This window comes from Ambystoma mexicanum, chromosome 1q (genome assembly GCF_040938575.1).
Source record: "Ambystoma mexicanum isolate Mex_15411 chromosome 1q, UKY_AmexF1_1, whole genome shotgun sequence".
In the NCBI taxonomy this organism is placed as follows: Eukaryota; Metazoa; Chordata; class Amphibia; order Caudata; family Ambystomatidae; genus Ambystoma; species Ambystoma mexicanum.
The window spans coordinates 1,298,682,226-1,298,697,376 of record NC_090922.1 but is presented as its reverse complement, the minus strand read 5'-3'; the positions used below and the strand labels follow the sequence as shown (position 1 = coordinate 1,298,697,376).

The window sequence follows — 15,151 nt, the reverse complement described above, 5'->3', positions numbered from 1 at the left end:
TCTAAATTCAGATAAAGGCTATTGAGCACACTTCAAAATTCAATTTTCACAGCGAGGCTATTAGGCGCACTTCTAAATGCAACTTTCAAGAGAGGCTATTGGGTGCACTTCTAAATTCGCTTCTAAATGCACTTCTAAATTCAACTTTTCCCAGCGAGGCTATTGGGCACACTTCTAAATTCAGCTTTCACAGAGAGTCTATTGGGCACACCACTAAATTAAATCAACTTTCACTTAGAAGCTATTGGCACACTTCTAAATTCAACTTTTCACAGCGAGTCTATTGGGCACACCGCTAAATTCAAATTTCACATTTACGCTATTGGGCGCACTTCTAAATGTACTTCTAAATTCAACTTTTCCCATCGAGTTCAATTGGGCACACTTCAAAATGCAATTTTCACAGAGAGGCTATTGGGTGCACTTCTAAATTCGCTTCTAAATGCACTTCTATGTTCAACTTTTCCCAGTGAGGCTATGGGGCACACTTCAAAATTAAATTTTCACTTAGAAGCTATTGTGTACACCACTAAAATCAACTTTCACTTGGAAGCTATTGGGCACACTGCTAAATTCAATTTTCACAGCGAGGAAATTGGGCACACTTCAAAATGCAATGCTGAAGCTGCTTGCAGACAGAGGCAGACCTTCGACAATACGCGAAAGGTATGTCGTCTAATTGAAAAAGCCAATTTATCAAAAAATCCAGCAGCGATTTTGGCCTTGGACGCGGAGAAGGCCTTTGACCGCATCGAATGGTCCTTCCTTTTCCACACCTTGAAGGCCATGGAATTTGCGGCACAGTTCTTAAGGGTGGTGAGCGTCCACGATCAGGCCCCAAGCCTCTGCCTGCGATCGATGGCCGGCTCTCCCAGGGAATAAAGGTCTCTTGGAGTACGAAACCGGGGTGCCCGCCTTCCCCACTTCTGTACGCGATCCACCTAGAACTGTTACTTGCTCGAGTTAGAGCTGCCCCCGACGTTAGGGGATTAGCTTTTGGGGGGGGGGGAGTGCAGAAGGGGAACGCTTTTGCAGACAATATGTTGCTTGCGGTCACAAACCCAGAGACAACGCTACTGACAATCGTTGGGGAGCTGGAGTTCAGGTCAGTGGCGGGATTGAAGATTAATGGCCGCAAATCGGAACTGCTCAACTTGACTTTACCGAAGGAATGGGCGGAGGGCTTCAGAGAAGTATGTCTGTATATTTGGGCAGAAGGCAGCATTAGGTATTTGGGGATACACCTTTGCACTGTATGTGGCCAATTATCCACCTCTCCTGGAGAGGGTGAGGCAGCTTCTGGTAGACTGGGGGCATGATATCGATATCATGGCTGGGAAGAATAAATACCCTGAAAAGATTCTCTCCCGGTGCCCGTTCCGCAAGTTTCTCCCGAAACACATGAGCAATTGTATTTGGAGCAACAAATAGCCACGGCTGTCCATGAAGCTGCTAATGGCAACCACCCTGAAGGGGGAGTGTTGTATATTGCTTACAGTAAAGACAGGAGTCGAGAAGTCTTTAACGGCGTGTTTATTCTTTCTTAGTTTCATGCATCTATGCACGCAACATGCGTGTCTCCACTATAAAGGTCAACATGCCTAATGGGGCTCCGGGTAAGCTTCCCTGAAGTCCGTGTGCAGTGTAAGCACTGCAAGCCCCGTTTATGGAGGAGCTGGCGGGACGCACCTTCTCGCGGTGCTCTCTCCGGTCGTCTGTGTCGCGCGAAGCCGCGGGCTTCGTCGCGTTGCAAAGTCTCGCGAGAGCGGGAGCTCTCGCGATGCTTCTACACATCTCCCTTTTTCAACCAACAGCAAAATCACTGTAATACATAGTCATTATATCTCACCGGCCTTCTGTGTTCCCTTCTGGGCCGATCGCCTGTTCCTTGACACTCTTCCTGTTGCACTGGTTCGGTATCTGCTCTCAATGCTTCCGGTTCAACTTCGATTTCCATCCTTTCTCTGTCGTCTCCTACAAGTTCTTGGTCTTCAGCTCTTTCACAGTCCCTTTCTGTTTCCATTCGAGATCTCTCCTGTGTACTCGCTTTTTCCCGAGTCTTCTGGTACAGTGCAACTCTTTCAATGTTCCATGCGCGTCCATCTTCTGTGCGGACGTGATTTGTTCCCCTGTGAATCACTTCGATGGGTCGGCTATAGCGAGACCCCGTAACCTGATCTTTCTGGGGTAGTTTGATTTTAACCAAATCTCCTTTCCCTATGTCGGATACTTGCTTTGTCCTTCTTCTCTGATCACTCCATGACTTCATGCGTGTTTTACTGCTTTCAATTCTCCACACTACTTCTGACATGTCGACTGCTTCGTCCTCTCGTACCTTTGACAACCATGGTGGAATCAGCGTGGATGCCGCACTCCTCCCTCTCAACATTTTGAACGGAGATATTTGGGTGATTCCATTTGGAGTGAGTCTGTGAGCCGCTATGGCCTCCTTGGTGATTTTGAGAGGGTCCTTACCCGAAGCGGTTGCCAGTTGAATTGCGCCCTTTATGAATCGGTTTGCCCTCTCCACAAGCCCATTGGCCTGGGGGTGATATAGGGCCGCTTTCTTTTGTTTGATGTGGTTTCTTTTCAAGAATTCCTCCATGTCCTTAGAAACCAGTTGCACCCCGTTGTCGGTGACTACTTCTCTGGGGAGACCTTCCCTCTGAAAAATTTCTGTAAGTACTTCTATGACTGTTTGGGTAGTTATGTTCGGGACAAACTCCGCCTCCACCCACTTGGATAGGTAGTCCACCATTACTATTCCGTATCGATGTTCAGGTGCCATGGCTTCCAACGGCCCTATGAAGTCGATGCCCACTTTGGACCACACCGCTTCTGGTATTTCTGTGGGTATCAGGGGTGCCTGGCGGACCTTAAGTCTCTTGTCACTATTTAGACATTCATGGCAACGCTCTATCATGGACCGTATTTCCTGGTCCATGGATGGCCACCAGTAGGCCTCTCTCACCCTGCGGCGCGTCATTGTGTTTCCCAAATGGCCCGCGTGGGCTCTACAGAGGATGGTCCTTCTCATTCCTGCGGGGGGGATAATCTGATCGGTTTTCATGATTATCCCTTCCGTTTCAGACAGCTCATCCGACACTTTCCAATAGGGCCTCATGCCCTCGGGCAGCGTTTTTTCACTTGGCCAGCCTCCTTTTATCCATTTGCGAATCATGGCCATGGTGGGGTCTTTTCCATCTTCTTCCTCCCAATGTCTCTCACTGAGTTCTAGGTAACCAGGTGCCCTCAAGTCTGTGATGGATGCAACTATGCATTCTCCTTTCAAGAATGTGGTGGCTTTTTCTTTACACTCTGGTAGTCTCGACATGCAGTCAGCTTGCGAATTTTTCCAACCTGAGATGTGCTGGACCTCAAACGTGTACTCCTGCAGCTTGGCCGCGATGCGTGCTAGTCTGGGTGTGGATACTTTAGTGCCTCCCGGGCTAAGCATATGAATGAGGGGCTTGTGGTCAGTCAGCAGCTTGAATTTCGTGCCCCAAACGTATGTCCGGAAATGTTCCACCGCCCATGCACAGGCCAACATTTCTTTTTCTATGGTGGAATAGTTCTGTTCTGCCTCTGATAAGGCCTTCGAGGCAAATGCCACCACATGTTCCGTGTCACCTTTCTTTTGTGTTAAGACCGCTCCTAGTACATATGCACTGGCATCTGTGGTGACAACTGTTTCCCACAACGGATTGAATGGCTGGAGGCAGGGTGCATCAACGATATGTTGCTTTATCTTCTCCACCGCGGTCTTCTGGGGTTCTTGCCATGTAAACTCCGATCCCTTTCTGAGTAATTCGCGGAGAGGTGCCGTGGTCTCCGAGAATTTGGGTATGAACTTAGCATAGTACTCGGCTAATCCAAGAAATGACCTCACTTCCTCTTTACTGGTGGGTTCCGGCGCTTTGACAATGGCTTGCATAAGATTCTGTTTGGGACTGATACCTTTTTCCGAAATTTTATATCCCAAGTACTCTACTTCCTTCACCTTGAATAGACACTTCTCATGCCGTAGTCGCACCCCTGCTTCTTGTAACTTGTTTAGAACTGTCCTCAGCGTGGCATCGTGCGCCTGCTCATCCGCTGCATACACTAGGATGTCATCCTGGAAGTATACCACATTTTGAACCTTCCGTAGCAGGACATCCATCATTCGTTGGAAAGCCGATGCTGCTGATGACAGTACAAATGGCATTTTGGTGAATTGCTATGTCCCAAAGGGGGTGATGAATGCTGTGAGGGGTTTCGACTCTTCGTGCAGTTGAATTTGGTGATATGCATTTCTCATGTCCAATTTTGAAAATAATTTTGCTTCTTTCATTAGGAGAATGAGTTTGTTGATGCTTGGAAGGGGATAATTATCAGTGACCACTTCCAGGTTCAAACTGCGCAGGTCTATGCACACCCTTAGTTCCTGTGACTGGGGCTTCTTTATCAGCACGACCGGGCTCAGCCATTCGGATGCTTCAATTTCTTCAATGACCCCTTCCATTTTCATCTTTTCTAACTGGTTCTTAAAGGTGTCCCTTGCTGTGGCTGGTACCGGCCTCACACGGTGCTTTACTGGGACAGCGTTTCTTTTGAGCACAATTCTGTGTAGAAAACCTTTGATGTGCCCCGGCTCCTCCGAGAAAAGTGTCGGGTAATCGCTTTTGACAACATGTCCACTCGTCAACCTGACCGATAAAACCTGATCTTCTGTGCTGGGATCCAGTCTGATTTTTAGCTTGTCCTGGGCATCCCAACCCAACACTGCTGGACCTTCGTGACTGAAGTACACTCTGGTTGTGGTTTCCCTTCCTTTAAATTCTACTTTGCCCTTGATATATCCCAGCAGCTCGACTGACGCCCCTCCGAACACAGTGGGTTTGTGCCTCGTGGTTAGTACTTGCACCTTCTCCTTACCCACCATTTCCTTGTAGGTCCGAAGGGGTATGATCGTTAGATCAGAACCTGAGTCTGCCATGACCCTCGTTTCCCTGCCATCGATTTTGATCGTGCAGTGGGGCTTCTCTCTTCTTGCTCTAGTGCTGTTCACCATGATGACGGTGGGCCTTCCTTCATCTTCTGAGGAAGATTCTTTCTCCGCATTGCGATCTGCGTCGAGACTGGAGACCTTCTTGTTTCTCCACCGACACACTATAGAGAAATGGCCAATTCGTTTGCAGATGGAGCACTCTTTGTCTCTGGCTGGGCACTCCCTGTCGAACGCTAGATGCTTCGTGCTGGTGCACCTGTGGCACTTGAGGGGTTCTCTCCTGTTCCCTCTTCCTTCTCTCATGTCCATTGTTGGCCTTTCTTTTTTTGTATGGAATCTCACGGTTTGTATCTCTGCGGGACCCTGTGCTCCTGTAAGCTCCTTTCGTCTTCCAGCCGTTTCCTCAACTGCCCTGGCGATCTCTATTGCTTTTTCCAATTGCAGTTCCTTTTCCACGATGAATTTATCCTGGACTTTGCGACTGTTAGTGTGCACCACCAACATGTCACATATGAGACTCTCTGCATTGTTGCCAAAATTGCACAGCGCCGCTAGTTCCCTCAGTTTTGTGACATAATCGTCCACTGGTTCAGACATCTTTTGCTTTCGGGTGTAAAACCTTATCCTATGGAGCACTGTGTTCTCCTTGCTGCAAATCTTTTTACGATTCTCCTGACCGCCTCCTTAAAAACATCATCATTATCGCCCGCCACCGGTATGGGGGTGAGACTCTCGAACACTCTTTGACCTTCAACTCCCAGGGCATTGAGTAGCATGGCCCTGCGCCTTGCCGCTGAGAACCCTGCTCCTCCTAGAGCTTCCACATATGTAGTGAACAGGGGCTGCCATTGTGGCCATGGGATGGCAGGCCTACCTGGAGTTTGCAGAAAGGGTGGCGGTGGCGTTGCGCCTTGCATGATTCTCCGTGGGTTCTGGTGATGATCCTCGTCGCCAATTTATGTTGTATATTGCTTACAGTAAAGACAGGAGTCGAGAAGTCTTTAACGGCGTGTTTATTCTTTCTTAGTTTCATGCATCTATGCACGCAACATGCGTGTCTCCACTATAAAGGTCAACGTGCCTAATGGGGCTCCGGGTAAGCTTCCCTGAAGTCCGTGTGCAGTGTAAGCACTGCAAGCCCCGTTTATGGAGGAGCTGGCGGGACGCACCTTCTCGCGTCGCTCTCTCCGCTCGTCTGTGTCGCGCGAAGCCGCGGGGGCGGGCTTCGTCGCATTGAAAAGTCTCGCGAGAGCGGGAGCTCTCGCGATGCTTCTACAGGGAGTCTTAGGGGTACCAAATTATCACCTCTATTATCTGGCGGCCCTGGTTTGAGGATAGTTGGGGCAAGATATGGAGGCAGATGGATAGAGCAGTGGTCGGGAAGCCCCTAGATGTAGTACTTTGGGCCCCATAGTGGACAGGCCTAAGAATATGTATGCAAGCAAAATTACAGCACTTGAGGGGGAGGTGTGGGATTCCCTGGTTCGGATGGTGGGTCTGACAAGCTTTCTGTCACCATTGACACCAATATTTAGAAACCTGCAATTTGCCCTAGGACAGGAGGTGGGAGCTTTTGCTAAGAGGGAGGTGGCAGGGTGCCGTAAACTGAGGGACATGGTGGAGGGTCAGATGTCAAGAATTACTTACAGTGCAAACTAAACTTTGAACTGGGGGATGAGGAGATATTTAGGTACTCCCAATTTGCCACAGACTTGGAAATGCAGAGCTTTTGAGGGCTGCAATCGGAGATCTCGCCCCCTTTGAGAAATATGTAACCATTGAGGATGCTTGTGGGGGAATATACACAAGTTGACCAGGATAGTGCAGGATAGTGCAGGTCAGAGAGATGTGGATTAAGGTCCTGGTGCAGTGGCCCCTCACCCCTGAAAGAATGAACAAGTGCTATCCAGCGGTCCCAGAAAGATGCTGGAGAGGATGTGATGAGCTTGGCACCTGGGATCATTTGTGGTGGTCATGTGGGAAATGTCAGCCTTTTTGGGGCTTTATAAAGAAAGCATGGTCAGGGATTTTCGGGATGCAGGCTCAGAAACCTGGGGGAGGCCATTTTGGGGATGGGTGGCACCCTGGAGAGCATGCAAACTAAAACTCAGAGGAAGGCGTATATGATCCTTAGTATAGCGGCATTGGAATGGAAAAATAAGGCCACACCCACGGAACAGGAGTGGATAATGTGGAACTTTGTTGCCCTGGAACGAGTGACCTATTTGGTGCAGGGAGATTCAAATAACTTTGGCCCGGACTGGGATGTTGTTTAATCCTTTCTTCGTAAATATTCAAGAGTGGCTTTCTGCTTGGGAATGTGTAAGGTAATTTTTCTTTTATGAATGCAGAAATATTTCAGAAGACAACAAAGCTGGTCAAGATTATATTTAACCATTTAATTTGCCTTTCAAGTCTCAGGAGTTCCATTTCCTTCAACAGCTAAGAAAGCAATCTGAATAAGCCAAATTATTATTTCTTTTTTATATGCTGAAACCAAATAGGTTTTCCTTTCTTTTACTTATTTTTATGTTCTGTAACTGTTATAAAGGTCACAATGAGTAAATATCTTTTTTAAGATATGTTAGTTACTGGTTTGCAATTTATTATAGAATGTGACTTTGGTAATCACTCTTCTCCTAAAAACATTTTGACTTTGTTGTATAAAAATGTTTGTTTTTCAAAATGGTACATTCTTTATTTCTTACCTAACAGAACGAGACCCCAAAGATGGTGCAATTGGGGAAGTGCCAGCTGAAGTGACCAGGGTAGAGAGTGTGGAATTGGCATTGCCTCCCCATGCCAATCACCAGGAAAACACCTTTGGTGGTCAGATCATGGCATGGATGGAAAATGTGGCCACAATCGCAGCCAGGTATGAGTCTCAAATATTGCAAACGTATCGAACGTTCATTGTATCGAATTGAACATCTAGAGATTATGTGCTATAAAACATAAAGTGGGTTGTACAGACTAACCATTCAGTAATCTCAACAGGATCGGTTGGGGGGACCTACCAGCTGGAAACTCCTCCCATCTGGCACTCTTATAGACCCAAAATACGACACATTATGAAATTTCCTCCCTGGTCTTTTCCCACCGCGCCTGTATGAAGTGTGATTTTTCAGTCATTGGAAATATTAACTGTCGGCCATCACGGATGATAAATATACTCCCACATCCTTTGCCCTTTCCTCTACACCGGGATGGGGACAGGAAGCAGCCTTTTCTCTTCTTCTAAGCAGTTTTTGTGCCTCCCTGTGAGGATACCACAGCCACTAACCCTAGTGGAAAGGCTAATGCACCTGCCAAGAAATGAAAGCCAAGCCTTTCTTAGTGTTGGTAACCTGGACAGAGCGACGAGACTAACTCTCAGATAGTGTGTAGTAGGTTGAAACAAAGGTATAATTAGTAAACACACATCTGTAGAAAATTCACTACTTGTATATACCAAAAATATATTCTTCAATAAAGTAACACATAAACTATACGTTCATATATGTACTTTGGGTATTAATCCACAGTATTACAATCTTATCAGCATATTCTAAAAACACTGAAGTCTACGCCGGGACTTTCCTAAGGAGAATGTCTGTATGTCGGCCTTTCATCAAGGGTAAGCACTGGTAAATCGCCTATGGGCCTGCACCAGTTAGTGCAGTGTCCTTTAGACCCAGTCCAACCCTGGTGTATGTGGAAGGCCTTAGACTTAGTGCTCATCACCTAACATTGTATAGGTTAGGGTATGGGAAAGGAAGGGAAATACAATCCTACCAACAGGAAAATAAGTGATAAGTCTTAAAACCTAAGAGTGCTCCCATATTCATTTGAACTCCTTAGAGCTTTATTCATGTTATTAATGCACATATAATGTTATGGGCAGAGAGAAGGAAGCAATTGTAAATCCCTAGCTAAAGGCTTCCAAGAATTAGCAAATCACATTAGCTGTTTCACTTGCAGTTCCATGGAAGAAATGCCTATAAAGACTTTACAAATCACAGGTAAGTAGCAGAAATGCCAAATTGGTCAAGACCTCCGGGATCCAGGGAAAATATCTAGGGGCAAATATTTACCCAGATTCAATTTTAGGAGAGGACCAGTTGAAGACAGTTTTGTTGGAAAAATAAATGTGAGAAAGTTAAAAAGCCATCTGCTTTAAGTGTAAATCTGATTGACCTCCCAGGTGTTGATCCCGCTGGATATCATGGTTGCATATTGGAATAAAAGGGGGACTCCTGCAGCCCTTCTTCAGATCATCGTTGGAGCCAACACCCCTACAAAGATGAGCAAGCTGCTGACAACCCAAGAATTTCTCCAGCAGCCAATCCAGTGAAGTCCTGGTGTAGCCCTGGTACTCCTCCTGATTTCAAGAAGACCCTTGTCTGTGCTTCAACCCCTGGACGGGTGGGAACAACCAGTTTCGACCCCTGCTCAAGGATGCATGCCTTCGGAAGTGTCCCTGGAACAATTGGTGGACAGCTCTATCTTGGGCTACCTCGTTGCAGCCCTTGCCATTCTGAGTGCATCCTTGGAACTTGGAGGATCTCCACCTTGTACTACAAGATGGCAGCTCATGCAATTTTAGCCTTCTTGCATTAAAGGAAGCCATGCAGGACCTGCTCCTTTTTTTTGTCCTTGTGTCATGAGGGCAGGACGATGGAAGTGTTGGACACGATGGAAGCGCCATTAATTTACCCTTCACGGCGCCCTGTGCAGCGTTCTAGCTGTTACGTTCTGTGCGCCTCATATTGGGGTTAGCCACGCCCCCTCCTTGCGTTGCAACTGTTTCCTGTTCTTCGCTACACGGATGCCTTTGGTTCCCGTGCCCTCTGTGTTTACCTCCCGTCTGACATTTCCCTTTCATAGCGTCGTGGTTTCCTAGCCTTATTGTTCCACCTTTGGCGTTACCACTCTCGGTATCTTTTTCTCTTTATGTGTATTTCCTCCGTTTCTCTGCCTCCACTCGGCTTTTAACTTTCAGGTAACTCCGCCTCCTTCTCTAGGCATTTTCATATTGCTTTTCCTCCGGGGCATCGTAACTTTCACCCTACCATTTTTTTTAGCTCCTTCCAGCTTCTGGGTTTTTTCACTGTGCATACTTTCTTTTTCTCCTCGTAAACATTTGGGTGATTTCATCGGGATTATCGGGTTCGCTCCTTGGTTTCTATTTATTCTTGTCTTTGCGGTATCACGTCTAGTTTCACGGTTTCGGGTTGGTAGTTTCTTCTATCTCTCTCCAGTTTTCATTACTCCCTACCTGCTGCCGATCCTGTATTTGATGGATGAATGAACTTGGTTTCCCCGCCTTCTTCTGTCGGTACTACGCTGAATTTGACACCTGGCACTTACCGGATTCCCAGCTGCAGAACCTCTTGGCCTTATTTCCTCGCAGCGCTTACAAGAGCGCACCTCAGTGATTGTTTTCTTCCCGGAACTGAAAGATCGTTGGACTTCCATTCAGCCCTGTGCACATTCAAACAATTCAGGGGTTTTTTCTGCCACTGGCTTTTTCCCCTAACAGGCTGTGCAGGGAATCCTCCGCCTTGGTTGCTGTCTGCCTTCTTACGCAACCACTGTGGTGAGTTCCCGGAACAGACCGTATCTCTTCTCTAAAAAAAAGACTCCGGACTGGACTACGCCATCTGCTGAGGCTGAAATATCTCCCTGCGAATCAGACACCGAATCACAGGTGAGCCCCACTCGCGATACCTTGGAAGATTGTCTGCCACCGCCTAATCGTCGTGACTCCCATTGCAACCTGTCATCTTCGCATACTAGAGGTGTCCTGAGGTGCTCTGCTCTGCAGAAGTCTTCATCTTGTCTTTGTTTGGTGTTCAGTTGGAAGGTGTCTGGAACCCGAGATTTAAGTACTGATACCAACCGAAACTGAATCATGTATCTAATGGTGACCTCTGCACTCGCAACCTGTGAGCCTTCTTCGACCAGACTAAACACAGAAGACTGTGGGCCTCATTACGACCCAGGCGGTAAGTTACCGCCTGGGTCGTACCTTTACCACCATGGCGTAAACTACGTTTACGCCATGGTGGTTGGCGGACTTACCGCCCCATTCCGAGGTGAGTGGGGCGGTAAGTCCCCATTAACCCATTTACCCTTCCCCATTCCCATTTTTGCCCCATAGGCCATAATGGGAGTGGGGAAGGCGTTAATTACGCCACCGTAAATTACGGTGGCGTAATTAACAACAAGGTCCCTTAGCGCCATGGATTTTAACACCTGCTAAAAGCAGGTGTTAAAACCTCCATGGCGCTAAGGGACCTCGGAATCAGGCGGTAAGGGTCGGCGCTGTTTACGCCGCCGTAAACCCCTTACCGCCTGGGTCCTAATGAGGCCCTGTGTCCCTAATGGATTACAGAACTTCGGTAGTGGTCTCTGGAGATATGAGTCAGGTGGGTAAGTTAGCAAACCTGTTTCTCCTCCCCTCCCCCGTTCTTTAAGGTCATGTTCCTAGAGCACTCTTTCTTGCCCGGTCAGGGATCCCTTTGTAGGCCTATTCTCCTGGTCAAGGGTCCCTTTGTAGGATTATCCTAGTGTCTGAGATGTAGTGAGTTTACTTACCTGGCCTATCCTTACTGTTTTGAACTTCATATCATAATCACTGGCATCGTCCAATCTCCTAATAAACCTATCTGAAAAGTAGAACTTTTCAGCTGATGACTATAAGGCACAAGAACCCTAACCATCTTGGGGCTGGACTCGGTAAATGTTAGGGACATTTTATGTGGTTATTCTAAAGTATCTTTACTGTATTTCATGCATCTGACTACTTACCTGTGTTATACTGGTTATTGAATCATGTTTTCTTTCTTCTCCTAAGGGTGAACGTATAGATCTGTTTTATACAGAGTGTGTGACAATATCTGCCTAGATGTTTTACTTGCTTAGTCTGCATTTTAAAGCCCTATTAAATCATTGTATATGTTTGTACTCCTGTCTAACTGGAATTATTGGTGGTGTTCTGTGTGGACTCATTGTAGCACTAGACAACTCTTACATCCCGGCCCAAGTCTAAGCTTTGCCGCATGCTACCTTACCTTGATTGCGTTGGGCTAGATCTCAGTGTCTCCCTTTTCACCACAATAGGTCGGTCTCCCAAAATCCACCCCAGGGTTGATTTTGGAAATGTATCTCAGTTGGTACACTGGTATTTTTCCTGCATGACCCTTTAATTTTTGATGCTTTCAGGTCATTATACTTTTTGTCTGGTCCACATGGCTGGCCTCTATTGCACCATACTGCGTGTCTGTGTTTCAGGTGTTGGAAGCTTCTCATTGTGACCGTCTGTTTGGCCACCATAGTATTGGCAGTTCTGAGTTTCCTATCTGCAGGGCTAACACTGACCTCTAAGCTGAGGGCTCATCAAAGCCTGATACCAGAGGTCACACACCGAGGTAGCGCCAATGCACTCAAAGGCCATTCTAATGGTTAACATGGTACTCCTCCTGAGAGCCTAATTCTTGGTACGCCTCTTTACCGCTGTTACCACCATGAGTTTGCATTTTCTGCTTGTGGGACAGATTCATTTATCAAAAGCATGTCCTGTAGGTCGGAGGAACCTTCCCCAGTGCCAGGCCATTCAATGTTAGAGCCCCACCCTGTTACAAGTCGGTTGACTCACAATCTTGAGGGGTTCTGACCTACCTCTGGATTTTATCGCCAGCAGTAACCTGGCCTCCAGAGGGGACCCGTTTTCTCCCGAGGTCCTTGGACTCATGAAACAGTAGTCCTTAAGTCAGAAAATTGAAGTGGCTGCCTTATTCCACTGACAGGCTGAACTCCATTGCAACTTCTCACCTTTGGTCTACATGGCCATCAGTAGGGAAAGGACCTCACAGCAAAAGGTACAGCACACTCTGGTATGCACACTCCAAAAGAAGTGATTGGGCGCAAAAGATCTAGGACAAACCTCATTCATCCCTTCCTCTCAAAAGGAAAAAGGACATCCTTTTGCAGGCCAGCCCTGTTTGAGAAGCTTTGTTTGGCTACAGTCCCACTGCTGTGGCTGTTGCCAAGTATCGAAGCAACTGGTTCTCTATGGCCTTTCCCCTAAGCAAGTAGGACAGAATATTAGTGTTTAGGATTCGGCACTAGGGCTAAGAAAGGCAAAGGAGGCCAGCATTATGGCAGCAGGTAATCAGAAACTTTGAAATGAAATCAGACTATGAAGGTTTTCTTCCCAGCATCAGACAGTGTCTCACGTTACCACTGCACGCCAATAGATATGGAATCAAATGAGGGGGCTTGAGAGGAGGAGAACAGGGGTTGAGGCCGGAGCTGGCAGACCAAATCCCAGAGGAGACATGGCCATCACGGTCGAGGTCGGAGACATCATCCCGGGGATTCTCGGTAAAGGGGGCCGATACTGGAGCCGGCAGTCTGGAAACCAACTCTTTCTGGGTGGAGACTGAAGCATATTCCTGGCGAAGAAACCAAAGAAGGCAATGTAACCCGCTTTTACTGCAATAACCCAAAATAATAGCCTTTTACTTTACTCAAAAAGAGTCTGGTCTTCTCTAATCCCACTGGTATGTTGCAAGGAGGCCAGCCTTGGTAAGAGCAGCAAAAATTAAGCTGTTTAGCACATGATTTTAGATCTCCCCTTTGATGGCCTGGAATTATTTAATGCAAACCCAGATGAAGAATGTACCAAAAAAAACATGAATGCAAATAGTAAAATCCTTAGTCAAGCTGGCTAAGAAGCTCCATAAGCCTTTTTAAAACCAGACTAGGACTGAAAAGGCCAGGTCCTTTACTGAATTTAGGAGATACCAAGATAGTAAATTGAGACTTCAGGAGCAGTCCAAATGTCAACATAGGTGAACGTGGCAAAGATCTCAGCCTTGGGGTTTCACTTCCCAATTCTTGGCCACAGACCATCAATCCAAACAATGACTTTCTTCCAACAAGCATATAACCAGTTGATTGGCTTTCAACATGGAGAGCTGGAGGCAGATGATCAGAGAACCACGTCACTTAGCACAAAGATCGCTCAGACTTCACTTTCATGTGTTATTGCAGCAGGTTCAGGACTCTCCCCTCTTTCTACACAACTATGATCAGTCTCAAGCAGATCTCTGGGCTGTGTCACCTTATCCTGCAAAAGATAAACTTCTTTAACACAGAGGCACCTCATCACCCTAGCCACCTGGCTCTGAATGGGCTCTGCCTCATCTGCTTCCTTCACATGATGCTTTGTAGTGTGTGGTATGCCAGAAATAGGAGTCGGACCACTGGACATGCTTAAACAGAAAGCTTTATTAACTTAAATAAAAACTACCTCACCTAGCCCTAATGACACAATGAGGTACCCTATTTCCAACTGAAATAGAAGCTGGTAGTCAGGACTTTCAGTCAACATAAACCACTGCACACAAATTATAACACCTAAGTAAATGCATGTTAGGCTTAGGTTGGTGCGACCTCGTAACTGACCACCTTCTCTGTTAGTTCTTGAAAATCAATGTTCGTCACGGTTCTCTGTATTTGGCCTTTGCAAAAAGATCCTTGTAAAAACATCACTCCTTTTTGCTGTTCATGAAAACACAATTTGCTTCTCAAGCTTCCCGCAAATTAAATTGTTTCTCTTTCAGTTCTCTACAAACATGAACGTTTCACTAAATCAAAACAAGGGTTACTTTTCTCATCCCCTTCCAAATACTCTGCATATGTCTCGACAACCCCTTTCCCAGAGCAATTACGCTTCCTCTCAGCGCTGTAGTCAGTGTTTGAGTTATGGTCAACTTTCTCTTAGGGATCGGCTGGCCCTCTCCATTATCCTCAATTTCTATCTCCTATCTTGATGGATTTAGACCTTTATTGGCCCCTATAGACCCTTGGTTTACACCCATATTGAATATCCGTCTCAGCTATATGATTGTTGACTTTTCTCCTTGGGTTGATATGACTGTCTTAAGACGGATTTGTGTCTCCATTTTCTTGTGGGTTATATGTATCTCTTTGTGTAGCTGGCGACTAGCGTTTCCATGGACTTCGCCTCCCTTGGATATCAGGTTTTGAGCTTCCCCATACTCATTGCAGAGCTTTATCACCCATCTCCCTTTCTCGTGCCCAAACCGTGTACCTGATACTCCACTGTATTCTATCCAGATACCGCAGTGGCGGTGGACTCCTTTGTATCAG

General features: G+C 46.7%; 1 protein-coding gene across 3 annotated transcripts in view; it reads left to right on the top strand.

Annotated features, from left to right (window-relative positions):
• ACOT11 (acyl-CoA thioesterase 11) overlaps positions 1–15,151 on the top strand; it is a 1,040,268-nt gene that overhangs the window by 669,756 nt on the left and 355,361 nt on the right. For all 3 annotated transcript variants that reach the window (XM_069642127.1, XM_069642125.1, XM_069642126.1), the window contains one exon: positions 7,706–7,865. In XM_069642127.1, the coding sequence (XP_069498228.1) occupies positions 7,706–7,865 (160 nt within the window). The remainder of the gene's footprint in view (positions 1–7,705; positions 7,866–15,151) is intronic.